Source organism: Rhodnius prolixus, unplaced genomic scaffold (assembly GCF_049639745.1).
Source record: "Rhodnius prolixus isolate KJV_2025 unplaced genomic scaffold, Rpr scaffold_16, whole genome shotgun sequence".
In the NCBI taxonomy this organism is placed as follows: Eukaryota; Metazoa; Arthropoda; class Insecta; order Hemiptera; family Reduviidae; genus Rhodnius; species Rhodnius prolixus.
In genome coordinates, this window is record NW_027411616.1 from 4,059,362 (window position 1) to 4,086,749 (window position 27,388).

General features: G+C 31.2%; 3 protein-coding genes across 3 annotated transcripts in view; 1 reads left to right on the forward strand and 2 right to left on the reverse strand.

Moving 5' to 3' along the window:
* LOC141457445 (RNA-binding protein NOB1-like) overlaps positions 1-1,583 on the reverse strand; it is a 42,864-nt gene extending 41,281 nt beyond the window's left edge. The window contains exon 1 of the transcript XR_012460382.1: positions 1,565-1,583. The gene's annotated coding sequence lies outside the window, so the exon portion shown is untranslated. The remainder of the gene's footprint in view (positions 1-1,564) is intronic.
* Positions 39-21,778, forward strand: LOC141457447 (neuralized-like protein 2). Its single transcript, XM_074134441.1, has 5 exons — positions 39-579; positions 9,334-9,435; positions 9,505-9,827; positions 10,137-10,275; positions 10,360-21,778. Exons 1-4 carry the CDS (start codon positions 314-316, stop codon positions 10,250-10,252), a joined length of 807 nt encoding a protein of 268 aa, XP_073990542.1. The 5' UTR covers positions 39-313; the 3' UTR covers positions 10,253-10,275; positions 10,360-21,778.
* Rnf11 (Ring finger protein 11) lies at positions 19,887-26,104 on the reverse strand. Its single transcript, XM_074134442.1, has 4 exons — positions 25,948-26,104; positions 25,722-25,861; positions 23,691-23,839; positions 19,887-21,966 (listed from the first exon to the last, which is right to left on the reverse strand). The coding sequence occupies exons 2-4, from the start codon at positions 25,830-25,832 to the stop codon at positions 21,795-21,797; spliced, it is 432 nt and encodes a 143-aa protein (XP_073990543.1). The 5' UTR covers positions 25,833-25,861; positions 25,948-26,104; the 3' UTR covers positions 19,887-21,794.
* Positions 26,105-27,388: the final 1,284 nt, after the last annotated feature.

The window sequence follows — 27,388 nt, forward strand, 5'->3', positions numbered from 1 at the left end:
TATCGATATATAAAGAGTGGGTAGGTATTCGATTGGTTAAATTCAATTTGTTTATTTTGCCGAATCCGTGTTGTGTTTGTGTTGCAACCATACTTGACCAGTAAAGCTAATTGATATTTGAATAAAATATACATATTTTATTATAGGTATTTTTATTATTATATTTTATTTATATGAAATTGAACTCTCTGGTCTGTTATAGTGTTACGGTAAAATGTAACCAACCTTATATTTGTTAATTTTCTGAGGTTTAGTGAATGCTATGGTTCGATGTGATATTTTAGTTTTATCAATAGAGATATAAGCTTGAACAATGGAAGAAAGTACTGGTCGAAAGATAATGAGCAGGTTTCATTCTTATCACGGCGACAATATAGTTCTACAAGATAATAATACAGTTGCATACAGGAAAGCAAGTTTTGCCAATGCTCTTACATTTAGTGAAAAACCTTTACTACCAGGAGAAATATTTCTTGTGGAAATAGAGAAGAATGAAAGAGGTTGGAGTGGTTATATGCGACTTGGTCTAACACAGCTTGATCCGCAGGCAGTTTCAAAAGCTCGAGGATATCTACCCAGGTTGGTTTTTGTTGTATATTATTATAAAAAGATTCCATTAAGTATTTGCTGACTTAATAAAGCTGAAAAGTTAACTATTTAGTGAAGATAAACTCAATTGAGACATGTAAAATTTGTACTTTGGACTGCCGTACAATTCTAATAAAAAAATTAAACTGTCTAAATGGTTACCTAGTAAGTTCACTTTAAATTATTTTTCTGTCATAGCCTTTCAAAAAGTAGGCAAAGCCTCGTACAGTTAGAACCAAATGCCTTTAAAAGTCGTTTTCTAAAAAAAATGTGGAAAACTTGCACAGGATTAGTTTCGAACTTAGGAAATGTATGAAACGCCTTAACAAAAACTTTCAGTTTAAAAAGTTCTACGAGTTTATTAAACGACAATAGGTACTTATGTAAATGAGCCATATATACTTTTATATATATGTATATGGCTATTTTATTTATATAAAAATTATTTATAATACTTGAGCTCGTAATTGCAACCGGTTAGAATCGGTCGAAAATGTTTTTGTAATTTTTTTTTCTCAATTTTTTACCTTCTCAAACTTTTGGAAATTTCATTACAATTGGTATAATTCGAGTATTTGCATGACATTGTCATTCATTGTTTTTTTTTTTTTTAATTTATTAGATGTCACAGACACAACTGCTGGCTAATTTCATCTATACATTATTTTTGATCAGTGAAGAGTAGTATTTAATTTAATTTTGATTGTAATAGAAGATACCAAATTATTAATGCTAAGTTTTTAATAACGCTATTAAATTTTTGTTTACATCAGACAAATGCAAGTTCAGTACAGCAATAGGAAGCTAAACATCGTCGGTAAGTTCATGCTGTAATTAAATTGATTGGAACTTCTCTTTGTCAATTATATGACATTAAAAATTATAGTAATTAATAAGTAATATAGATCATTAATATTTGATAATATAATTTTCGTTACATAGTTAATCTTATTACTTAGTATGTACATATACTAACTTGTAGTGGCGGTTATTGGTCTAGTAGTGGTTATGAAGCTTGGACTTGTTGGTGGGGGATCCCCAGTTCGAATATCGTCCGTAACTACTTTTTGTCAGAAAATTTTTTATAAGGTATGTTCACGACACCAAATTAGAAGTTGGACGTAAAGCCCCGCCTGCAAATATGAGATTAATTATTTTACATACTTATATACAACAAATGCAAAGTAATTCATTAAATTTTTAAATTTATTTATCCCTCGATCTTCTCCACACATTGTTTGTATGTTGAATATAAATTAGATAAACATATGCATATTTTTAGGATTAGCAATTTTATTCAAGTACTTTACTAATTATTTGATTATTAAACTTCTTTACAAGAACTCAGTTTAAATTACAACATTTAATCATAATTTGGGAATCAATTATTTATAACTATGTGTAATTTGTGCCCTCATATTCTGCTGTAAGACGAATTCAAGACCGAAATTTCGTAACTCAAATTACGACAGTAATGGCCCAACTTTTTCTCTTTTTCTATTTTAATGTGCATGGGTATGATGATTGTTCTAAATAAAGGGCATCATAAAAATAATTTTAAATAGAGATAAAATAAAGTGCCTTTTGTTACTATTTGTTATTACAAAAATTTTTGTTGTTACAAAAAAAATATTATGATGAAAGTGGCCAGCGTGAGGGTCCGTGACACATAATAAATTCAAAAAAATATGTATGAAAATTTAATGCAGTAAAACTACTTAAATCATATCAATTGTTATAAAAATGTTACAAAATGGATTTTTAGGTTTTTTAAATCTGTAAGGATTCATGAAAACATCGTTCAAAGGCGAAGTTAAAGTACTTAGAAAATCCCACCAGTAGTATTTAAGGATTGATCATCAAAAAGTGCACGAGAAAACGTAACGTTGAAAAACGCATAAATTTTTTTTTCTCTTTTTCTATCAGAGATAAAATTCCCAAATTTTCTTTAAAATATAGGGCATATCCTCGTTTACTAGAGTATTTTTTTTTGCAACTACATAGATTTACTAGATTTCCAGGAAAAAGTTTCCAAAAATGAGCAAGAACGGCATTTTCAATTTTTTTTGTTACAGTAATGTGACTTGCATCGCTTTGACCAATGCGTGCATTAGGTCGCCCAGAATAGTAATTTCCTCATCAAGTACTCCCTTCATTGGTTCATAGAACAAATCTTTTACTGTTGTTATCGCGTCCTCATTTGGTGCATATACCCCCAATATACACATCCTTCTCTTGTACATCATCTCTACTTTTACAATTCTTTCATTTACCTCTGTCCAAGACTTAATCATATTTCTAAAATTCTTTTTAATTCTGCACTGGCCCGTTCCCCCTTCTCCCACCCGACCAGATGTCGACATAATCACCCCAAATTTCTTGACCCTTCCACTTCCTCTTAGTCTCTGTTAAAACCTACACGTCCAATTTTCTCCCAGCAGTTCTCTTTTTACTTCTATCTTCTTATTAAACTAACTTCGAATAATCCATGTTCCAAATCGTATTAACTTTTTCCTTTTGCGAGATCGTTTACCATTTAGACAACCGGTTTTCTTTTACTGACGTTTACTTTTAGAGAAGGTAGTTTTTTTCTGTAAGTAGGGCGCTGGCCTACTGAAAAACCCCAAACCTGGAGGACCAAGGGTGTAATTCCGGAGTAACCTTCCCCTAGGTGGGCTGCCTTCGCCCCGGCTCCTAGAGACCCCCTCAATTAACTCATATTCCCAGGATAGGTAAATAAATAAATAAAATAAATATACAAACAACAATCAAGAATAAAACTCTAAAATATCAACAAATAAAATTATAAAATAACAAAACAACAACACATGGTAACCAGAATTAGTGCCCAGAATTAACATTAAAGAAATACAGAAATGGGCAAATTATAACAACCAACAATAAAAACAGATAAGATAAATAATACCCCCCCCCCGCGACAAAGCGCTTTAGTTGAAGAGGCGGCGCAAACTCGCCTCCATTGCACACTAACATTGGGTGAGCCTTTTTGTAGAACTGCCTGCGTTACCCGACAGCTCACCTCCCCTCCAATGTGCTTCTCTTTGTCCGCGACTGCTTATTCGTCAGGTAAATCCTGCTTATTTCGCAGTTAACCACCATATCTGGTGGCCATTTCACTATCCGCAACCTGTGGACGCGCCTGGTAGGATAGGGGTGCATCTGGGAAGAGGTCCCAGGGCCAAGATTATTATTAATAGCTGCATAAATATTAGTCCGATTTTGATAAAATGTGGCAGGATGAAGGGGATAGTGCTTCCCTACCTAATATTAAAGCCTTTACTCCTAATAAGGGGAAGTATTGCAATCGTTTCAAATTAACCCCACGTCAACCGAGTTTTGTGAATTATAAGTGCCATTCGAACTGAAATTGTTTGTAGATATTGCTTTTAGGGGCTTGACGTTTTAATACTTTAGGAGAGGAGTTAGCTTAACACAAGTGAGGTCCTCTCTAAAATTATTACAAATCTCCTTAACAAAAACTTACAGTTTAAAATGTTAAGTATAAGGGTTGATTAAACGCCAAAAGGTACACAAATCAGCAAGTACCCAACATTTCATTAATTCTTCATTAATATTTAAGTAATTTTACTGCATTAATTTTCATTAATATTTTTTAGAATTTATTAGATGTCACAGACCCTTATGCTGGCCATTTTCATCTACAAAATATATGTTCAAGTAGCACTGTAGATTGACTGTAATATCTAGTTATTTATAATAATCAAACTGTTAATTACAGGTTAAAAAGAAAAACGTAATAAAAAAAAAATTATGAAGCTAAAAAATTCAAAAAAATTTTTAAAAAAATGCATTCTCCAACATTTATTAATTATTTTATTTATTTATTCTTTTTTTAAAATAAAAATCGTCGGTTTAAGTTCACTTTCCGATTAAATTGATTGTTATTTTATGTAGTAGTCAAACGTTTATAATAATAGGTAATAATTAATCTAACTTTATCGCAAATGATATAGTTTACTTCAATTAAATTTTCAATCTAGGTATTCTTCTCACAATGTTGTAAATATGTAATATAAAATAAATAAAATATGCATATTTTTAGGACAGCTAATTATTCCAGTATTTTACAATAAGTAAAAATAGGGGGACTAAATTAAATTACAATTGAGAAATGAATAATTATTGTTGACTAATCTACTTGTTATTAACTGTGTGTTATTTGTGCTCACGAATATTTCGGTAAGACGAATTCAAGACAGTAGCCGACTCTAACTTTGTCATTTTCTACTTTAACATGCATGTACGTATATTATATGTGATTTATCATAATTATAACAAAAAAAATATTATAAATGAAGTGGCCAGCATAAGGGTCTGTGACATCTAATAAATTCTAAAAAATATTAATGAAAATTAATGCAGTAAAATTACTTAAATATTAATGAAGAATTAATGAAATGTTGGGTACTTGCTGATTTGTGTACCTTTTGGCGTTTAATCAACCCTTATACTAAACATTTTAAACTGTAAGTTTTTCTTTAGGAGATTTTTGTACCTTTTGGATAGACTTTCCTTTTTGTCTATTTTGCAAAGTTACATATCTGCTTTACAGATTTTTTAAATTTGGAATAAGCAATTCTATCATTATAACCTGATAAGGTGTTAAGTCGGAACCGTAACTACCACTGGAGAGATCTTTTTAAAGAATGATTATAGTTGCGGTCCCCCAAACCATCCTTAATAACATTTTTTTTGAAAAAGCGTTTTGAATAACATACGTTTGTACGTAAATAGCAAAATTAAACTGCGATTTCAGTACTTCCTTTTAAGAGGAGTAAGAAAAATAAACTGCGATTGCAGTACTTCTAGGCAAAGATGGAAATATTGGTAATAATAGTTTTAGATAGGGCCTTACTTGGGTGGGGCAAACTCCCCTCCTTGTAAGGCACAGCGTCCAGACTTGAAAAGTGCAAAACTGCACAAAATTTCGATTCGAATGACACGTCATTCATGAAAATTGGTTCACGTGTCGATAATTTGAAATCCCATAACAAGTGTAAGAGCTGATCGCCGCTTTAATGTTACATAGGGGAGCCCTAACCCTATCATCCTACCAAATTTTATCAAAATCGGGCCAAGATTTACAGAGTAATTAGTAATAATAATTTTGGAGTGGGCCTTACATAAAGGGGGCTAACTCCTCTCCCATTCGATGTACAGCGTCGAGACCCCCAAAAGGCACATCTACATAAAATTCCGAATCGAATGACACCTCATTCATGAAAATCGGTTCCCGCGTTTAGGCGCTACGTTGTTTACAAAAAAGGTAACAGCAACAACAAGAACAGCATTTTTTGAAAAAGCCGTTTTTGCTCATTTTCGGCAACTTTTTTCTCAAAACCTATTAGATCTGGGTTGTTGCAAAAAAATTACAGTCATAAAGGAGGGTTTGTCCTTTATTTTAAAGAAAATTTGGGAATTTTATCTTTTATAGAAAAAGAGAAAAAAATTGTCCAAGTTGGGTGTTTTTCAACGTTACGCTTTTTCATGCAGTTTTTGACGATCAACCCTTATACAACTGTCCTACCGGACAGTTTTAATAATTACTCTGTAAACTTTCGCTCGATTTTAGTAAAGTTTGGCAGGAAGAAATAGTCCCTACGTGACATTAAAATGCTATCCTGCTCTTACACCTAAAAAAGGAAACTAGTGTTCAAATCGATCAAATTATAAGCGCGTTAGTCGATTTTTATGAATGAATTGTAATTCGATTCGAAATTTATTAAAACTGTCCGGTAGGACAGTTGTATAAGGGTTGACCATCAAAAACTGCACGAAAAAGCGTAACGTTGAAAAACACCCAACTTTGACAATTTTTTTCTCTTTTTCTATAAAAGATAAAATTCCCAAATTTTCTTTAAATCTTACTCCAAACCCTTCTTTATAACTGTAATTTTTTTGCAACCACCCAGATCTAATAGGTTTCGAGAAAAAAGTTGCCGAAAATGAGCAAAAACGGCTTTTTCAAAAAATGTTCTTGTTCTTGTTCTTCTTGTTGTTGTTCTTGTTGTTGTTCTTATTGTTACCTTTTTTGTAAACAACGTAGCGCCAAAACGCGTGAACCGATTTTCATGAATGAGGTGTCATTCGATTCAATATTTTATGTAGATGTGCCTTTTGGGGGTCTCGACGCTGTACATCGAATGGGAGAGGAGTTAGCCCCCTTTATGTAAGGCCCACTCCAAAATTATTATTACTAATTACTCTGTAAATCTTGGCCCGATTTTGATAAAATTTGGTAGGATGATAGGGTTAGGGCTCCCCTATGTAACATTAAAGCGGCGATCAGCTCTTACACTTGTTAAGGGAAAGTATACCAACCGTTTCAAATTATCGACACGTGAACCAATTTTCATGAATGACGTGTCATTCGAATCGAAATTTTGTGCAGTTTGCACTTTAAAAGTCTCGGCACCGTGCCTCATAAGGAGGGGAGTTTGCCCCACCCAAATAAGGCCCTTTCTAAAACTATTATTACCAATATTTCTATAACGCTTAGTCCGATTTTGATAAAATTCAGCTCGAATAAGTGGTTAAAGCTCCTCTACGTTGCTGATTCTCTTGCTCCTACTAAGAGGAAGTACTGCAATCGTTTAAATTATCAATGAGTGAACCGATTTAAATCAATGAATTGTTCGATTAAAAAATCTTTGCCTCTTGGCCTTTTAGGGAGAAGTACTGCAATCCTAGTTTATTTTTCTTACTCCTCTTAAAAGGAAGTACTGAAATCGCAATTTAATTTTGCTATTTACGTACAAATACCTTCCTATGTTATTCAAAACGCTTTCTTAAAAAAATTGTTATTGAGGATGGTTTGGGAGCCGCAACTACAATCATTTTTTAAAAAGATCTCTCCAGTGGTAGTTAACACCTTATCAGGTTATAATGATAGAATTGCTTATTCCAAATTTTAAAAAAATCTGTAAAGCAGATATGTAACTTTGTAAAATAGACAAAAAGGAAAATCTATCCAAAAGGTACAAAAATCTCCTTAACAAAAACTTACAGTTTAAAATGTTAAGTATAAGGGTTGATTAAACGCCAAAAGGTACACAAATCAGCGAGTACCCAACATTTCATTAATACCTCATTAATATTTAAGTAATTCTACTGCATTAATTTTCATTAATAAGTTATTTTTTAGAATTTATTAGATATCACAGACCCTTATGCTGGCCACTTCATTTATATTATTTTTTTGTTATAATTATGATAAATCACATATACGTACATGCATGTTAAAGTAGAAAATGACAAAGTTAGAGTCGGCTACTGTCTTGAATTCGTCTTACCGAAATATTCGTGAGCACAAATAACACACAGTTAATAACAAGTAGATTATTAAACAATAATTATTCATTTCTCTATTGTAATTTAATTTAGTCTCCCTAATTTTACTTATAGTAAAATACTGGAATAATTAGCTGTCCTAAATATATGCATATCTTATTTACTTTATATTACATATATACAACATTGTGGGAAGAACACCTAGATGGAGAATGTAATTGAAGAAAACTATATTATTTGCGATAAAGCCAGATAATTATTACCTATTATTATAAACGTTTGACTACTTCATAAAATAACAATTACTTTAATCAAAGAATGAACTTAAACCGACGATTTTTATTTAAGAAATAAAAATAAATAAATAAAATAAACAAAATCATTGATGTTTGTTGGTGTAAGCATTTTTTTAAACAAGGTTTTGAATTTTTTAGCCTCATATTTTTATTTTATTTTTTATAACGTTTTTCTTTTTAACCTGTAATTAATAGTTTGATTATTATAAATAACTAGATATTACAGTCAATCTACAGTGCTACTTGAACATATATTTTGTAGACGAAAATGGCCAGCATAAGGGTCTGTGATATCTAATAAATTCTAAAAAATAACTTATTAATGAAAATTAATGCAGTAGAATTACTTAAATATTAATGAGGTATTAATGAAATGTTGGGTACTCGCTGATTTGTGTACCTTTTGGCGTTTAATCAACCCTTATACTTAACATTTTAAACTGTAAGTTTTTGTTAAGGTTATTAATTGAACTGTTCTCAGCACAAATCGATTAACTCCACATTTTGAAATATCTTAAATTTAAGTGTCAAAGCATTGGGTTCGGTCGTATCTTTTTGATTTTTAGTTAATTTCCCAAATATTAAAGATTAACACCATTAAACGACAAACATTTTTTGGACATTGGATAATAAATAATTAATTCCAGAAGGCATTTTGTTTAACTTCGTACTCTAATGTAAATCGTTGCAATAACTCAACTCAAATTCAGTAGCAGGCGGTAAATGATAACAGTAAATTTTTTAAATTTATAGTATAAACGGAATTTTAAAAAAACAATGTGTATTATTTGATCGCATTTCCCCACTTTTTGTTTTATGGAGTTAATCGAGTTGTGCAGTGAATGACTGAATTATTTATTAATTAAATTATTACTTATTATAATCTTTACTGTTGCATCTACAATTTTCATACTTCTCTCAGTTCTAGAGATAGTGAAAGTTAATAATCGTGCCAAAACTATAGTATTGTATAAACTACTCTTTTAAATAAAACATATTCATATTCAGAACCCGCCCTAATTTTATGTAATAAGTGGTAAATTTTTACTATTTATTAATGAAATTGATCCGAATAGTTCATTAATCGTTGTGTTCATAGAATTATTGTTTTTCTCAGGTATGCATTGCCAGATTTAACCAATATGTGCACTTCATGGATATATGCCATTACCAAAAATAATGTTTACGAATTTGATAGCCTAACACTCTCACCGCCCAGGTAAGTAGAAATCAAGGATCAGATTAGTTATTTACATTTTTTTTTAAAGTAAAATATATCTTTTTTTAGACGCACAGAGTCTCGCTATCATCTTGGTGATGAAAATTCCGTACAAACTGCGCGAGGTACAATTCCACGCTCTGTGTTAAGACCTTCATTAGGCGGAGCTGTATCAGAAGAAATATTACCAACGGATGTTGGTTCCAGGATTGGTGTTGTTTATGTACCACGTAAAATGAGTCAAAGTAGTTTAGCTGAAATGCATCTTATTATAAATGGAGAAGATCAAGGCCCTTGTTCCTCAAACATTCCCTACACTGATGGGCCTCTCTATGCTGTAGTTGACGTCTACGGTACTACGAAACAAGTTAGGGCAGTTCAGTTGTATGGGGGTAAGTTTAAAATTAAATTTGTGTTCTGATACAATTAAATAGTCTTCAAGAACCAGCACTTCTTTCTTTTATGTACTATGATCCTGAAGGTTTTAAAGTACATAAAAGGCATCACTTTCTTTCACTTTCTCGCGAGCTAAAAATTGCCCTCCACTATCACTTGTTCCCCTGGTTCCTCTCCTGATTTCTTAAGTCTTGTTGAATAACCTGATTCCTCTTCAGTTCCTCTTAGAAAAGTTAAAAGTTTATCTATTATAAAATATAAGATGTGACACTCATGTTATCTAGGTATACTTATTTTCATTATAGTGGCCTCACTTCAGAGCGCTTGTAGAGATGCAATCCTTCAAAATGTAAAGAAAAAGTCTGTACCATCACTTCCGTTGCCAAAATCCTTGAAGGAATATTTGTTGTTTCATGAATAGCTCTCGTTTACGCCTATCGTATGGTAATACATAAAATAGACTTATAATTAAGGTCTTTAATTAACAATTTTGAAGTATAGTGTAGTGTAAGAGACCTTCTTTTTCAGGATTGGAACAAGTTTTATTCGCTGTAAAAGTGGTCGTAAAATTGATTGTTACTCCATGAATATCAAAAGAGCAGCTGAGACGAACGGAAGAACTGTATTAATGATTTTATATTATACATATGTTATTTGAACATAAAACGATGTAATATAACAAATCCAATGTATTGTCCCGTCATACCAAATAAAATATATTAAATCGTTTTATATATTATCTTTTAAAATTATATATTAACATTATTAATATATTTTAGAATTGTGTTTATTGAGAAGTTCTTTTTTGTAGTTGAAAGCTTCTTAAGTTATCGTAGCAAATTTTTAAAATTGAGTCTCCAATGTAAAAATTTGTCTTGTGCAGTCCCAGAATTCGAAGACAAGATTTTAACAAATTTGAGTGCCTCTAATGCGTGGTAAATGAAATTTATTTATTACATTAAAGCGGCGATCAGCTCTTACAGTTGTTAAGCGGAAGTATAGCAATCGTTTCAAATTATCGACACATTCATTTCATTTCAAGAATGAAGTGTCAATCGAATTGAAATTTTGTACAGATTTGCACTTTAAAAGTCTCGACGCTGTGCCTTAAAAGAAGAGGAGTTCGCCACACACAAATAAACCCTTTCTAAAACTATTATTACCAATATTTCTATATCGCTAAGTCCGATTTTGATAAAATATAGCACGAAGAAACGGTTAAAGCTCCTCTACGTGAAGTGCCATCATGCTCTTACGCCGACTAAGAGGAAGTACTGCAATCGTTAAAATGATCAATGCGACAACCAATTTACGTCAATGAATTCTCGTTCGATTCAAAATCTTTACCTCTTTGCCTTTTAAGGAGAAGTACTGTATTCGCAGTTTATTTTTCTTACTCCTCTTAAAAGGAAGTACTGAAATCGCAGTTTATTATTCTTACTCCTCTTAAAAGGAAGTACTGAAATCGCAGTTTAATTTTGCTATTTACGTACAAATACCTACGCTTTCTCGAAAAAATTGTTGAGGATAGTTTGAAAACCGCAACTATAACCATTCTTTAAAAAGATCTCTCCAGTGGTAGTTACGGATCCGACTTAACACCCTATCAGGATAGGGTGGGGCAAACTCCCCTCCATATGAGGCATAGCGAAGAGACTTTTAAAGTGCAAATCTGTACAAAATTTCGATTCGAATGACACTTCATTCATGAAAATCAGTTCACGTGTCGATAATTTGAAACGATTGCTATACTTCCCCTTAACTAGTGTAAGAGCAGATCGTCGCTTTAATGTTACATAGGGGAGCCCTAACCCCCATCATCCTACCAAATTTTATCAAAATCGGGCTAAGATTTACAGAGTAATTAGTAATAATAATTTTGAAGGGGGCCTTACATAAAGGGGGCTAACTCCTCTCCCATTCGGTGTACAGCGTCGAGACCCCCAAAAGGCACATCTACATAAAATTCCGAATCGAATGACACCTCATTCATGAAAATCGGTTCTCGCGTTTAGGCGCTACGTAGTTTACAAAAAAGGTAACAACAACAACAACAAGAAGAAGAAGAACAACAACAATTTCTGAAAATGCCGTTTTTGCTCATTTTCGGCAACTTTTTTCTCGAAATCTATTAGGTCTGGGTGGTTGCAAAAAAATTACAGTTATAAAGGAGGGTTTGCCCTATATTTTATAGAAAATTTGGGAATTTTATCTTTTATAGAAAAAGAGAAAAAAATTGTCAAAGTTGGGTGTTTTTCAACGTTACGCTTTTTCGTGCACTTTTTGACGATCAACCCTTATACAACTGTCCTACCGGACAGTTTTAATATATAATGATAGAATTACTTATTCCAAATTTAAAAAAAAAATTTAAAGCAGATATGTAACTGCAAAACAGACAAAAACGAAAATCTATCCCAAAGGTACAAAAATCTCCTTTAAAAAAACTTACAGTTTAAAATGTTAAGCATAAGGGTTGATTAAACTACTTTTTGGCATTTTACGAAAATCTCTCGAGTAGGAAACGAGATATTTAGAGTTAAATTTTCGTTTCATTTGAAGCAGTGAAATCGTTAACTTCAAATATCTCGTAAACTACTCAATAGATTTTTTTTATATTTTACCTGTATATAGAAACTAATTTTGTCTCTAATTGTATAAAATTTCGTAAAAATCCGTCGAGTAGGAAACTAGATATTTAGAGTTAAATTTTGGTTTCGTTTGAAACAGTGAAATCTTTAACTTCAAATATCTCGTAAACTACTCGATAGATTTTGTTTATATTTCACCTGCATATGGTGACAACTTTTGTCTATAATTGTATAAAATGTCGTAATAATCTGTGGTGTAGGAAGCAAGATATTTAGAGTTAAATTTTGGTTTCGTTTGAAACAGTGAAATCTTTCTTCAAACTTCAAATATCTCGTAAACTACTCGATAGATTTTGTTTATATTTTATCTGTATATGGTGACAACAGCATCCAAAGAAGTACACCTAAGAAATTTACGCTCGGTGTTTGAGAAATTGAGAGAAACTGGGTTTAGATTAGACATCAAAAAGTGCAATTTTTTGGAGCCAGAAATAAAATTTTTGGCAAAAATAAATGGAAAGGATACTTAACTTTTTAAACTGTAAGTTTTTGTTAAGGAGATTATTAGATATTTTTAATGCTTGACTACTACATATTCGTGAGCACAAATAACACACAGTTAATAATAAGTAGATTAGTCAACAATAATTATTCATTTCTCAATTGTAATTTAATTTAGTCCCCCTATTTTTACTTATTGTAAAATACTAGAATAATTAGCTGTCCTAAAAATATGCATATTTTATTTTTATTTTATATTACATACTCCTTAACAAAAACTTACAGTTTAAAATGTTAAGTATAAGGGTTGATTAAACGCCAAAAGGTACACAAATCAGCAAGTACCCATCATTTCATTTATACTTCATTGATATTAAAACTGTCCGGTAGGACAGTTGTATAAGGGTTGATCGTCAAAAACTGCACGAAAAAGCGTAACGTTGAAAAACACCCAACTTTGACAATTTTTTTCTCTTTTTCTATAAAAGATAAAATTCCCAAATTTTCTTTAAAATATAGGGCAAACCCTCCTTTATAGCTGTAATTTTTTTGCAACCACCCAGATCTAATAGGTTTCGAGAAAAAAGTTGCTGAAAATGAGCAAAAACGGCTTTTTCAAAAAATGTTCTTGTTCTTGTTCTTGTTGTTGTTGTTGTTGTTGTTCTTCTTCTTCTTGTTACCTTTTTTGTAAACAACGTAGCGCCTAAACGCGTGAACCGATTTTCATGAATGAGGTGTCATTCGATTCGGAATTTTATGTAGATGTGCCTTTTGAGGGTCTCGATCCTGTACATCGAATGGGAGAGGAGTTAGCCCCCTTTATGTAAGGCCCCCTCCAAAATTATTATTACTAATTACTCTGTAAATCTTAGCCCGATTTTGATAAAATTTGGTAGGATGATAGGGTTAGGGCTCCCCTACGTAACATTAAAGCGGCAATCAGCTCTTACACTTGTTAAGGGGAAGTATAGGAATCGTTTCAAATTATCGACACGTGAACCGATTTTCATGAATGAAATGTCATTCGAATCGAAATTTTGTACAGATTTGCACTATAAAGGTCTCGACGCCGTGCCTCATAAGGAGGGGAGTTTGCCCCACCCAAATAAGGCCCTTTCTAAAACTATTATTACCAATATTTCTATAACGCTTAGTCCGATTTTGATAAAATTCAGCTCGAATAAGTGGTTAAAGCTCCTCTACATTGCTGATGCTCTTGCACCTACTAAGAGGAAGTACTGCAATCGTTTAAATTATCAATGAGTGAACCGATTTAAATCAATGAATTGTCGTTCGATTAAAAAATCTTTGCCTCTTTGCCTAGAAGTACTGCAATCGCAGTTTATTTTTCTTACTCCTCTTAAAAGGAAGTAATGAAATCGCAGTTTAATTTTGCTATTTACGCACAAATACCTTCCTATTTTATTCAAAACGCTTTTTCAAAAAAAGTTGTTACTGAGGATGGTTTGGGGGACCTTAACGATAATCATTCTTTAAAAAGATCTCTCTAGTGGTAGTTACGGTTCCGACTTACCATCTTATCAGGTTATAATGATAGAATTGCTTATTCCAAATTTAAAAAATTCTGTAAAGCAGATATGTAACTTTGTAAAATAGACAAAAAGGAAAATCTATCCAAAAGGTACAAAAATCTCTTTAACAAAAACTTACAGTTTAAAATGTTAAGTATAAGGGTTGATTAAACGCCAAAAGGTACACAAATCAGCAAGCACCCAACATTTCATTAATTCTTCATTAATATTTAAGTAATTTTACTGCATTAATTTTCATTAATATTTTTTAGAATTTATTAGATGTCACAGACCCTTATGCTGGCCACTTCATTTATATTTTTTTGTTATAATTATGATAAATCACACATATGTACATGCATGTTAAAGTAGAAAAAGACAAAGTTAGAGTAGGCTACTGTCTTGAATTCGACTTACCGAAATATTCGTGAGCACAAATAACACACAGTTAATAACAAGTAGATTATTCAACAACAATTATTGATTTCTCAATTGTAATTTAATTTAGTCCCCCTAATTTTACTTATAGTAAAATACTGGAATAATTAGCTGTGCTAAAAATATACATATCTTATTTACTTTATATTACATATTACATTTTTTTTTATAAAAAAAAGTTTTGAATTTTTTAGCCTCATAATTTTTTTTTATTTTTTATAACGTTTTTCTTTTTAACCTGTATTTAATAGTTTGATTATTATAAATAACTAGATATTACAGTCAATCTACAGTGCTACTTGAACAAATATTTTGTAGACGAAAATGGCCAGCATAAGGGTCTGTGACATCTAATAAATTCTAAAAAATATTAATGAAAATTAATGCAGTAAAATTACTTAAATATTAATGAAGAATTAATGAAATGTTGGGTGCTTGCTGATTTGTGTACCTTTTGGCGTTTAATCAACCCTTATACTTAACATTTTAAACTGTAAGTTTTTGTTAAAGATTATTTAAGTAATTTTACTGCATTAACTTTTCCTTCACATTTTTAGAATTTATTAGATGTCACAGACCCTTATGCTGGCCATTTTCATCTACAAAATATATGTTCAAGTAGCACTGTAGATTGACTGTAATATCTAGTTATTTATAATAATCAAACTGTTAAATACAGGTTAAAAAGAAAAACGTTATAAAAAAAAAAATTATGAGGCTAAAAAATTCAAAACCTTTTTTAAAAAATACATACACCAACATACTTCATGATTTTGTTTATTTTATTTATTTATTTTTATTTTTAAATAAAAATGGTCGGTTTAAATTCATTCTTCGATCAAAGTAATTGTTATTTTATGTAGTAGTCAAACGTTTATAATAATAGGTAATAATTATCTGGCTTTATCGCAAATAATATAGTTTCAATTACATTCTCAATCTAGGTATTCATCCTTAAATGTTGTAATATGTGTAATATAAAATAAATAAGATATGCATATTTTTAGGACAGCTAATTATTCCAGTATTTTACTACATGTAAAATTAGGGGGACTAAATTAAATTACAATTGAGAAATCAATAATTGTTGTTGAATAATCTACTTGTTATAACTGTGTTATTTGTGCTCACGAATATTTCGGTAAGACGAATTCAAGACAGTAGCCGACTCTAACTTTGTCTTTTTCTACTTTAACATGCATGTACATATGTTATAAAAGTGATTTATAAAATATTATAAATGAAGTGGCCAGCATAAGGGTCTGTGACATCTAATAAATTCTAAAAATGTGAAGGAAAAGTTCATGCAGTAAAATTACTTAAATAATATCAATGAAGTATAAATGAAATGATGGGTACTTGCTGATTTGTGTACCTTTTGGCGTTTAATCAACCCTTATACTTAACATTTTAAACTGTAAGTTTTTGTTAAGGAGATTTTTGTACCTTTTGGATAAATTTTTCTTTTTGTGTATTTTGCAAAGTTACATATCTGCTTGACAGATTTTTTTAAAATTTGGAATAGGCTATTCTATCATTATAACCTGATAAGCCGTTAAGTCGGAACCGTAACTACTGGAGAGATCTTTTTAAAGAATGATTATAATTGCGGTCCCATCCTCAATAACAATTTTTTTGAGAAAGCGTTTTTAATAAAATAGGAAGGTATTTGTGCGTAAATAGCAAAATTAACTGCGATTTCAGTACTTCCTTTTAAGAGGAGCAAGAAAAATAAACTGCGATTGCAGTACTTTTCCCTAAAAGGCAAAGATTTTGAATCGAACGACAATTCATTGATGAAAATCGGTTCACTCATTGATAATTTTAACGAGTGCAGTACTTCCTCTTAGTAGGAGTAAGAGCATGATGGCACTTCACAGCCACGTAGAGGAGCTTTAATCACTTCGTGCTAAATTTTATCAAAATCGGACTAAGCTTTATAGAAATATTGGTAATAATAGTTTTAGAAAGGGCCTTATTTAGGTAGGGCCAACTCCCCTCCTAATGAGGCATGGCGTCGAAATCTGCACAAAATTTCGATTCGAATGACACTTCATTCATGAAAATCGGTTCACGTCTCGATAATTTGAAACGATTGCTATACTTCCTCTTAACAAGTGTAAGAGCTGGTCGCCGCTTTATTGTTACGTAGGGGAGCCTTATCCCTATCATCCTACCAAATTTTATCCAAATCGGGCCAAGATTTACAGAGTAATTAGTAATAATAATTTTGGACGGGGCCTTACATAAAGGGGGTTAACTCCTCTCCCATTCGATGTACAGCGTCGAGACCCCCAAAAGGCACATCTACATAAAATTCCGAATCGAATGACACCTCATTCATGAAAATCGGTTCCCGCGTTTAGGCGCTACGTTGTTTACAAAAAAGGTAACAGCAACAACAAGAAGAAGAAGAAGAAGAAGAACATTTTTTGAAAAAGCCGTTTTTGCTCATTTTCGGCAACTTTTTTCTCAAAACCTATTAGATCTGGGTTGTTGCAAAAAAATTACAGTCATAAAGGAGGGTTTGCCCTTTATTTTAAAGAAAATTTGGGAATTTTATCTTTTATAGAAAAAGAGAAAAAAATTGTCAAAGTTGGGTGTTCTTCAACGTTACGCTTTTTCGTGCAGTTTTTGACGATCAACCCTTATACAACTGTCCTACCGGACAGTTTTAATTACTCTGAAAATCTTGGCCCGATTTTGATAAAATTTTGTAGGATGATAGGGTTATGGCTCCCCTACGTAAAATTAAAGCGGCGATCAGCTCTTACACTTGTTAAGGGAAAGTATACCAACCGTTTCAAATTATCGACACGTGAACCGATTTTCATGAATGACGTGTCATTCGAATCGAAATTTTGTACAGATTCGCACTTTGAAAGTCTCGACACTATGCCTTATAAGGAGGGGAGTTTGCCCCACCCAAGTAAGGCCCTTTCTAAAACTATTATTTCCAATATTTCTAGAACGCTTAGTTCGATTTTGATAAAATTTAGCACGAAGAAGTGATTAAAGCTCTACTACGTGGCTGTGAAGTGCCATCATGCTCTGACACCTACTAAGAGAAAGCATTGCAATCGTTAATATTATAAATGAGTGAACCGATTTTCATCAATAAATTGTCGTTCGATTCAAAATCTTTGCCTCTTTGACTTTTAGGGAGCAGTACTGTAATTGCAGTTTATTTTTCTTGCTCCTCTTAAAAGGAAGTACTGAAATCGCAGTTTTATTTTGTTACTTAAGTACAAATACCTTCCTATTTTATTCAAAACGTTTTCTCAAAAAAAAATTGTTATTGAGGATGGTTTGGGCACCGCAACTATAATCATTCTTTAAAAAGATCTCTCCAGTAGTAGTTACGGTTCCGACTTAACACCTTATCAGGTTATAATGATAGAATTGCTTATTCCTTATTTTAAAAAAATCTAATCTGTAAAGCAGATATGTAACTTTGCAGAATAGACAAAAAGGAAAATCTCGCCAAAAGGTACACAAATCATCTTGCTGATTTGTGTACCTTTTGGCGTTCAATCATCCCTTATACTTAACTTTTTAAACTGTAAGTTTTTGTTAAGGAGATACAGATATAAATATAATATTGCATTCATGTAGTTTGCGACAGAAAATTTATGCTGTCGAATTCTGCACAAAACTTGAACATAGATAAAAAGACAGAAACATGTCAGAATGAAGAAAAACAATTACATTCATTGATACTTTCTTGGCATTGCGGATCCAACTATGTATCCTCAAAGAGTATATTATCTCATACCTCACTCTGAGGATCGCTAAAATCGCCGCAGAGCAAGCGCTGCAAAAAAATAGCAAGTTGCAAGAAATGTAAAAGTTTTTTTTACCCAAACCTCAAATGAAAATTCGACCGAACAGAAGAGTAAACATTCGATTAAACTAGGTTCCTAGGAAAATGAAATCTAAGAAAAGCACGAATGTACTTGAATCCTGGGACTTCCTGTTTGCAAGCCCAAGCTAATTAATTTCATATCTCAGGGTTATTTTACTATTTGTAAACTTTTAATCAAAAAATGAAAAGTATTCCAGTACAGCCTAACATTCCTACTTGCCAATAAGAAAAGTCTTTTCACATTGAAAAGCTAAATATTGATGCAAAATCTTTAAAATTTAATTTTGAAAAAAATTCCAAAATTATTTCACCAAAATATAAATAAATCAATTTGATAGAAATGCATTTTCGATTTAGCACTCCTTGAGGTACAGCTGTATTATATAATAATCACATTTTGAAGATGAAAAAGAGAGAGAGAATACTATGTGAGACAAAGTCTCAAGAGGTGCGAGGAGAACGTTTCGGCCTAACAAAGTCACCTTCATCCTGTGTATATAGCAATGCATTGTGACATTAAAAAATACATCAATTAAATTTATATATCTTAAATAATTAAAATTTTATATAAACATTAATTGATTTAATTTTTAATATCACACAATACATATTGTGTTAAGCTGAACACAGGCTTAACTTAAAATAACCTTATTAGGCTGAAACGTCCAAGGGGCGAACAGAAAATTATAGAGGAATAGTGCTTAGTAAAGTTTCATTGAATGTTTTAATTAAGAAAATGAACTTTCCATGTTTACCTTTTATTTATATCATTTATACAGCAAAAAAAGTTAAATTTTGTAAACTATTGTTAGTATATCGTAGATTTTACCTGTCATAGCACGCATGTTTTCTGAATCCCTGACTAGTCAGCAAGTGTAGTGCGAGTCGGAAACATAAGTGAAGTCGAATTCTCTACACTAAACGGATAAATCTACCTCTCCTAATGGATGAAAATCCGAAACCGGTCCGAGATACAATAAATATGCGTGCTAAGACGGATAAAATCAACGATTTTAGTTCAGCACTGCGAACTTAACCACATTTTCTTTAGTTTCTGTACCTCAGCAGTGATAAAAGTTATCGCAGTAATAGTTCAATAAGTAGGATCTTCTCTTTTTGCAATCGAGCGTGTACATAAATCACCCAAAAATAAATCATTAATAATTAAGGATGTTACAAAAATTGTGCAAGTTTTTATTTTGTAAAATAAATACAGTTACTTTATTTTGATAACCATTATTTTTATTCACATTTCACTTTGAATGCGTACATACCTTCCACTCTAAAATGTTTTTTTATCCATCTCTTCTTATTTACCACTTTTAATTCATTAAAATGTTTATTAAATTAATTTGGAACTTTAAACCAAATCTCGATAATAAATCCAAGATTTATTACATCTGTTCCATTTTAAAATATACATCAGCAAGTTTAGAACTAAGAAAAATTGATCGAAAAAACGAAAATATCTAATATAATAAATATTTTTCCTTTTCACAAAATAACAAAAGAAGTTGTTTGTTAATTTTTTAAGTAATAATAAATTAATAAATAACAAAAATTACATTATCCAAGTTTACTTTCTAAAGAAAGGGTTTTCTACGATCGAAGTTCATTTACGTCATGTAGTAATGTTTATGTAGACGAAAGAATGAGTCCAGTTGTATGGACCAATTTGTTGTTCATGTTCATTTGTTCGATTGCAGTACTCATCAAAGAGGAATTTTGTTTAATGATTTTTATTTATAATTCCGATGAAATGTGTTGTAGAAAGATATGATGTTTTGGCACTAAAAAAAAAAAATATTTCTTTAGACCTAAGATTTCAGATCAAAATTCAAGATGCGGAAAAAGATAGTTTTTTTGAGGCTCAATAAATAAACAATAAAATAAAAGAGTTCCGTCGTGTAGCGCAAAAGGTCATTATCTAAACTTAATGTACAGTTTAAACATCATGAGATTCTACATTTAATGCAACTCATTAAAAAATAATTCAATAAAAAAAAAAAAATAATAACGATCACAATGGAGCTACACCAGAAAATAACATAAAATCTGCCATAAATAACTCATACCACTTTCTTTTACTGCTACAATCTCGGTTCTAATACCCTGCTTTTTGGTAAACGACAACGACGGCGATTCTGCTAATGCCATTTGCAAGTTGACTGATTTAAGAATAAAAGAGACCAAAGAAGATGTTGAAGATACGTTTTACTTCAGACGTAATATCCTTATTATTGCATTGAGGACTATTTCCCATTTTTAAAAAAATGGTACGATCGTACTCCTCATAAAAAAAAGTTTATCCCTCATACAATTACAATTATTAAGAGATTTATTATACTCTAATTATGATAACCTTATCATGTTACACAAAGAACAATGATTATTACTTCCATAAAGCAGCTTTTTTTTTACATTACCTACATTTGCGTTTGTTTATGCAAGGAGATCTCTGAGTAATGTTGAAGGAACCTTAGTTTTCACGCAACATATTCAAACAAATGAACATCGATCGCAGGCCTGCCCTGAATAATTTATTGTATATTTATAGTTCATATTTTATGCCTCTCCACGCAAATTCCACTTACATTCACCAAAAGTTAGGATGAAAACAGTTCAGGGGCAAGAAACTCCCATTACTATCAATTATCTATTTTTGTTCAATATATTTATAAATCTTCGTAACAATTACACATATCCAAATATAAGCATATATAATAACTTATTTAATCAAAAAAAAAAAATATCTTAACGACCACGAATTAGTTCTTCAAAATATTTTTGTTTGTTTTGTTTTCATTACTTCTTTGTATTGCTATCAATTATTAAAAAAAAAAAACATTTTTCTGATAAATCAGTTGTAGATTGAACGCCTAATTTAAATTTAATTAATTGAAACAGAAAACATATAATTTTGATGTACTGATGCAGAAACAAATTTAATCCTAAAAATGATCTCCCATTAAAAAAAAAAAAGTATACAAAAAATTATAAGAAAAAAAAAGAACTGAAGAGTTAATCACAGAATTTTCAGCTGGTTTCATATGATGTGAGCAGTGCTGCATCAACTGGTTCCATACATGATGGACAGGTGAAACTACGCATCAACCAATTATCAATACAATTGACGTGGTATGTATGCATGCAAGGTAAGTAACGCACAGCATCACCTACCATAAACTCCACCATGCATATGACACACCTAAACATAATAATAACTATTTTATAATTTGAAAATAAAATGTGAGAAAAAGGTCAGGCAGTACTGCAAGACAGTAACATATGTGAAGTAAAAATCCCTATACTAAACTGATTAATCTACTTTGGATGATGGATAAAAGTCCGAAACCAGTTATGGACACAAGAAATAAGTGTGCTGTCTGATAAAATAAAAGATAAACAGTGAGTTTAGATTTTTTTCAAACTGAATTTTAATCAAATAATATGTCATTAATAAAATGTAGTTTTTATAATCTTTTTCTTTTTAATATCAACTTCTAAGAATTAAATAAATTTTCTTCCACAAAATGTGCACCATGTTAGATAATACATTTTTTTTTTTTTTTTTACTTGACCATCACATTTGAACGTAATGAGTAAGTTAGTGTTGATAAAAAGATAAGTGTTTCTGCCAGTGAGTAAAAGATTAAGAATAAAAGTTATTAGGTTTGTAAAATTTAAGGATAATATTTTAAAAGCTTGATATTTAATTCTTTAAAGACAAATATTTGTTCTTTACGAGTTTAGAATTTTTTTTAGGGGAATTTCGTTCAAACTAACATCTTCGTATACTTCCAATTATCTTTTTTTTAAGGGGATAATGTTCTAATTAACATCTTTGTTAACTTTTAATTATCGTTATATTAAGGTTTAGAATCTTTTTTAGAGGAATAATGTTATGATATCTTCGTTTACTTTTAATGATCTCGAATCCTTGCCCTCTTAGTAGGGTAACTTGAACCTCCTGGTGGTCTAGCTGGATAATAACAAAACTTCGTTACTTTTAATCAATCCTATATTTGAGTGTAGTATATAAAATATTTTTTTGTAATATTAGGCTATTGTTAATTTTATATTTAAATTCTTGTTAATTACATATGTAGATGTGTAAGTGAGAAAAGAGAGAGTACAAAAAGAAAAGGAGAAGAAAGGATGTTATAGCGAGAAATTCGTTGTTTCTAGTTAGGCAGTTCTTACCAAGTTATACCAGTTGAAGGCATTCTTTTGTTTCAAGTAGTATACTTGTTTAGTTTTTTCTTTTTCTCTTTTAGGTTGCTAGGTTACGGATGTTTTCTAGTTTGATTGGCAATAATTGAACAGTTGACGTGGAGATATTATAAGAGAACATTCCTTCTGGGTGGTTCATGATTTTTATTATTTAAAAAAAAGTTGTATATGTGTTGTATTCATTGGATCAGTTGGATTGAGCTGTATTTTTGAAATTTGAATAAAACAGTGATTTGTGAAGTTATTTCAAATAAAAGCCTCTTAAATCCCTTCTACTATCTATCTATCTATTTATCTGTCTATATGTATAGTAGAAGTGCAATTAACGATTTTTTTTTCTCTGAGAATAAAATAAATATAATTTGGTTACTAACTGAAGATATTCTTAATAAAATTAAAACTGTCCTCAGGATAGTAATATGAGGGTTGACAGTTAAAAATTGCATGAATATTTAAATAAAATGCATTACATTCGTACGAAAATACGAGTAGATAGTGAGACTGGAATCAGTGAACAATTCCTATCTGGAATTGATTCAAATCCAATGAATCCAAAGGCAGACACGTTTTGTTATGCCACGAGGTTACGTCAAGCAATGTTACATAGTTGATGAAACGTTTAGGCGTTTAGGGTCTTGCTAACAAATTATCATATACATGAATATAGTAATTCTTAAAATAAAATTAGTTTATACTAACTCCCTATTTTTTTTGCATCCATCGTATGAGCCGGTCGGGAGTTGTTGAATAAGTCCAATTCTTTTAGCTATTTTGATTTGTTCTTCTTCAGTGAGCTGGTTGACCGGACGACTGATATTAGGCGAAGGATAATATACAGGAACTGCCTCCTAAACATACAAATCAAACCAAGTTTTTAAAAAACCAAAAATGAAAACACCTTCAGTAAAATCGTTTACTTTATCCGTCATAACTTGCATGTTTATTGTATCTCTGACTGGTTTCGGATTTTCATCCATCTTATAAGTAGATTAATCACTTTGGTGTAAAGCTTTCGACTTCACTTATGGGTGAGAGTTACATAAAGTGTATGTGTGTTATCCAAAAGGATAATGAATCGTAAAACTCTTTTTTTAGGTTTAGTTCAGAAAAAAATTAAAGAACGTATCCGGGTTCAAATTAAATCAGCCTCTTGATATCAAGGTTGCGTGTTTTTCAACATTATCTCACAATCAGACCAAGGAATATACTTAATCATATAATATTTAATATTAATTAGTTTTTACATTAAAAATTATCAGCAACCAATACAGCCAACATGGTAAGAAATCTTAAGTAAGGTAAAAGTCTGGTGGAAATGGTCGATACTTTGGTCCCAAATGAAGAGAATGTGAACTCTGTATATAGTATAATGGAAAACTGAGGAAGTTCCAAGGATCTAGTGTTAGAACTAAAGGACTTCTCAACCCATTGTTAAATCCTGCTACGGCCTTAAATTGATGAAGCTGTGAGAGGAAAGCGTCAACACGTGAAACTTACTCACGCCGAGGCATACCTAAATTCTGTTCCGGTTACAATTGCATAGTCAGATCGACACCTGTAATCAACACAGTAATAATTTGACTCTATGAATCACTAAGTAGTTTTAAAATCGGCGCTCGACTGACAGTAGGTGACAAAGATCTTTCATTTCTTTATTTTTAATTGTAATGCATTTTTGTTTCAATGAACTATTAAGTAATAGCAATAATAACAATTCAACAGCCTCTCAGCTTTCAGAAGTTCAGTTAAAATAACCCAGATAATCTGTCATCGAAAGAAGATTTGAAGCCTGGGTGTGTACCTGTACTAAAGAGAAGAAATCTGTCACAGCCCCTATCCAAAGTGGAAACTATTCTAATACAACTAGGGAAAAAAATTCGGATGGCCGATGGCCTTCTATAGCCACATTAGAAGAAAACGTGATCACAAAGTCCTGACTACGATAATTTATGATTTATTTAAAACAAAAAGGCACACTAAATAGTTCAGGAGCATCCAAGGACAGAATTTATTTTCATCAAGAATCACAACTTTTTAACTCATCAAAAGCAGCAAACCCCTAAGTCTGACAACTACCCCCAAAACAGAACATGTCATGTGTTGCAATTTTATGATCTCATCAATAACTTTGCTTGATTTAAAATAGTACCACTCTTCTGATAAAGCATAATTTTCAGTACTCACTCTAAATTCTTTATTTATTTAGTTTAATAAAATTATTTTACTTCTTAATGTATTGAAATATACTGGCAAGTTCAATTTTTAAGGTGTTCTAACTTTTGTTGTTAAACTAAAAAATATTGAATGTAAAATGATAGTTAAATTTCATCGCATGTCACTGATAAGACTACCTACAAATATGAACATTATTTAAAATAATAATAATAATGAAATGACTATTTAACTAAAACTTCCTAAAGAAAATCCATACAAAACAATGTTGAAGGTCATTATTGATTATTTTAAGCACTAGGATACGTTTAGTATTTTACTTGCTCGAAATCATGTCAAATAACTGTTTTCAAGTTAAAATTAATGTACACATTTTTCACAAGTGTATAATTTTTTGCTTTTTACTGAACCTCAAAATAGAATAATTTCAATAGACAACGTACCCAATCATTTGGTAACTGTTCTGTTCTCAACAAATGAAAATATAATGAAATTTTACACGAATAAATGATCATATTGTTAAAAATAATCCTAAAATTGCATAGTAAAAATTCGTACCCTGTAAGGTGGTGGAAGGCCTAGATGGTCTGAAGTATTGTCTCCCACACTTTCGCTGCCCCGTAGGAGAGAAATATCATCAGCAGAAGATCCTTTCAGGCAATTCCCCATGGGTGCCGTAGTAATATCAATCTGAACACCTAGAAAAAAATATAGTGACAGAATGTAAACATCACGAATAAGGCTTTCTACATAACAAACACAGGTTTGTCAATGAATAATTCACCTTCCAAATAACAGATCTGATCTAAACATAATCGTCCGCGTCAATAAAATACGCTTCTTTAATGAAATTAGCACCTTATTTCTAATTCAGATTTACGAATTACTTCAAGTCATAGTGCCATGTACAGCTGGAAAATATTTATTACTAATCAGTGTTGCTTGTTCGCTGGCCAAAAGAATTTTGCGCATTAAATGCTACGGGAGCAATAATTAATTCTTTTATGTAGTAAAATTGATTAAAAAAACTAAAACATGAGTGATGCCTCAATGGCTTATTTGCTTCATCTATCAAATCTCTAAATTATTGTGCTTGGTTTATCTGGCAATGAAAGATTTGCGGTGTCTCGCAAGAGAAAAGCGCTCTCCCCTGAATTCTTTGTGAAAAACTAGCCCTTTAAAAAAGTTTTGCAAATTCACAGCTAAGCGGCACAATTTTCCACGAACAGAACTTGAGGTACGCTGAGTATGTCGATATCATGGATAGAATGTTGAACCATATGAAGAAGCCATAAATTTGAATAGAATCACAAAGATTTAGGGAACGGTAATTAAAAAAAAAACAACAAGATTCTTCAGGAGGTGATTCTGGGCATCATTTGCAACAAAAAATTCTATATAAACTATGGTTCGATTCTGCTCCGTTTTATAGATATTTTTAATTTTATGTTTTTTTGGTACTACTTTTTGGCCTACAGTTGCCTATATTTCTCAAACTACTAAAGCTAAAGCGATTTCAATAAGCTCATTAGAAAAAAGGATAAAATTTCCTTTTAAATAAGCTAATTGATATTTCAAAATAACAATATCAAGTGTTTCACTTCGTGGCCCAAACATAAGAAATAGCAAGTTTCTAATTTTATCCAAAAACTTTGACTTCATTTTTCTCAAAAACATTTTATAAGTTTAAAACGTACACTCCTCATGAAAAACATCTACATACAAACACCTTTCGAAAGGTATACCATGAATAGTGGTTATTTTAAAAATTATTGCAGAAATTTCTTATTAATTGCAAAAAATAGGGGTCAAAACAGGTCGGCATTATGAAAGGAATTCACCTACCATAAGAATATAATTGATCAGAAACATCAAGTCCAGTACCATTTTTTGCAAACGTTTAATTTAATAATTAATTAAGAACTATATCATATTTACAATATAAATAATAGAATAAAATAAAAAGAAGAAAATGTTATATGCATTTAAATGAGTGATAGGTATCAATTTCGAGATAAAGGATTTTAGTTTAACGAGTGTAGATCTGTGTGTTATTCTTTAGTTTATTAGAAAAATATGCTAAATATATGAATAAAACACAGATTTTCTTAAACTACACAATAAACGTTTGGAATTAACAGGTTGTGAAGGGCTAATGAATAAACCGAGAACTTACTTATCGCTCTAATCTAGTGCAGCATGTACTGTATCGTCAAGGTGCCTCC

What these genes read in the sequence shown, in the direction of transcription:
- Rnf11 (XM_074134442.1), bottom strand. Translation starts at nt 25,832, where the DNA reads ATGGGGAATTGCCTGAAAGGATCTTCTGCTGATGATATTTCTCTCCTA. An exon ending in GCCTTCCACCACCTTACAGG is followed by an intron (nt 23,840 to 25,721) that starts GTACGAATTTTT and finishes TTGTATGTTTAG; the next exon opens with GAGGCAGTTCCTGTATATTA. An exon ending in GGATGCAAAAAAAATAGGGA is followed by an intron (nt 21,967 to 23,690) that starts GTTAGTATAAAC and finishes TATTATGTTTAG; the next exon opens with GTGTGTCATATGCATGGTGG.
- LOC141457447 (XM_074134441.1), top strand. Translation starts at nt 314, where the DNA reads ATGGAAGAAAGTACTGGTCGAAAGATAATGAGCAGGTTTCATTCTTAT. An exon ending in CTAACACTCTCACCGCCCAG is followed by an intron (nt 9,436 to 9,504) that starts GTAAGTAGAAAT and finishes ATCTTTTTTTAG; the next exon opens with ACGCACAGAGTCTCGCTATC. An exon ending in GGCAGTTCAGTTGTATGGGG is followed by an intron (nt 9,828 to 10,136) that starts GTAAGTTTAAAA and finishes TTTTCATTATAG; the next exon opens with TGGCCTCACTTCAGAGCGCT.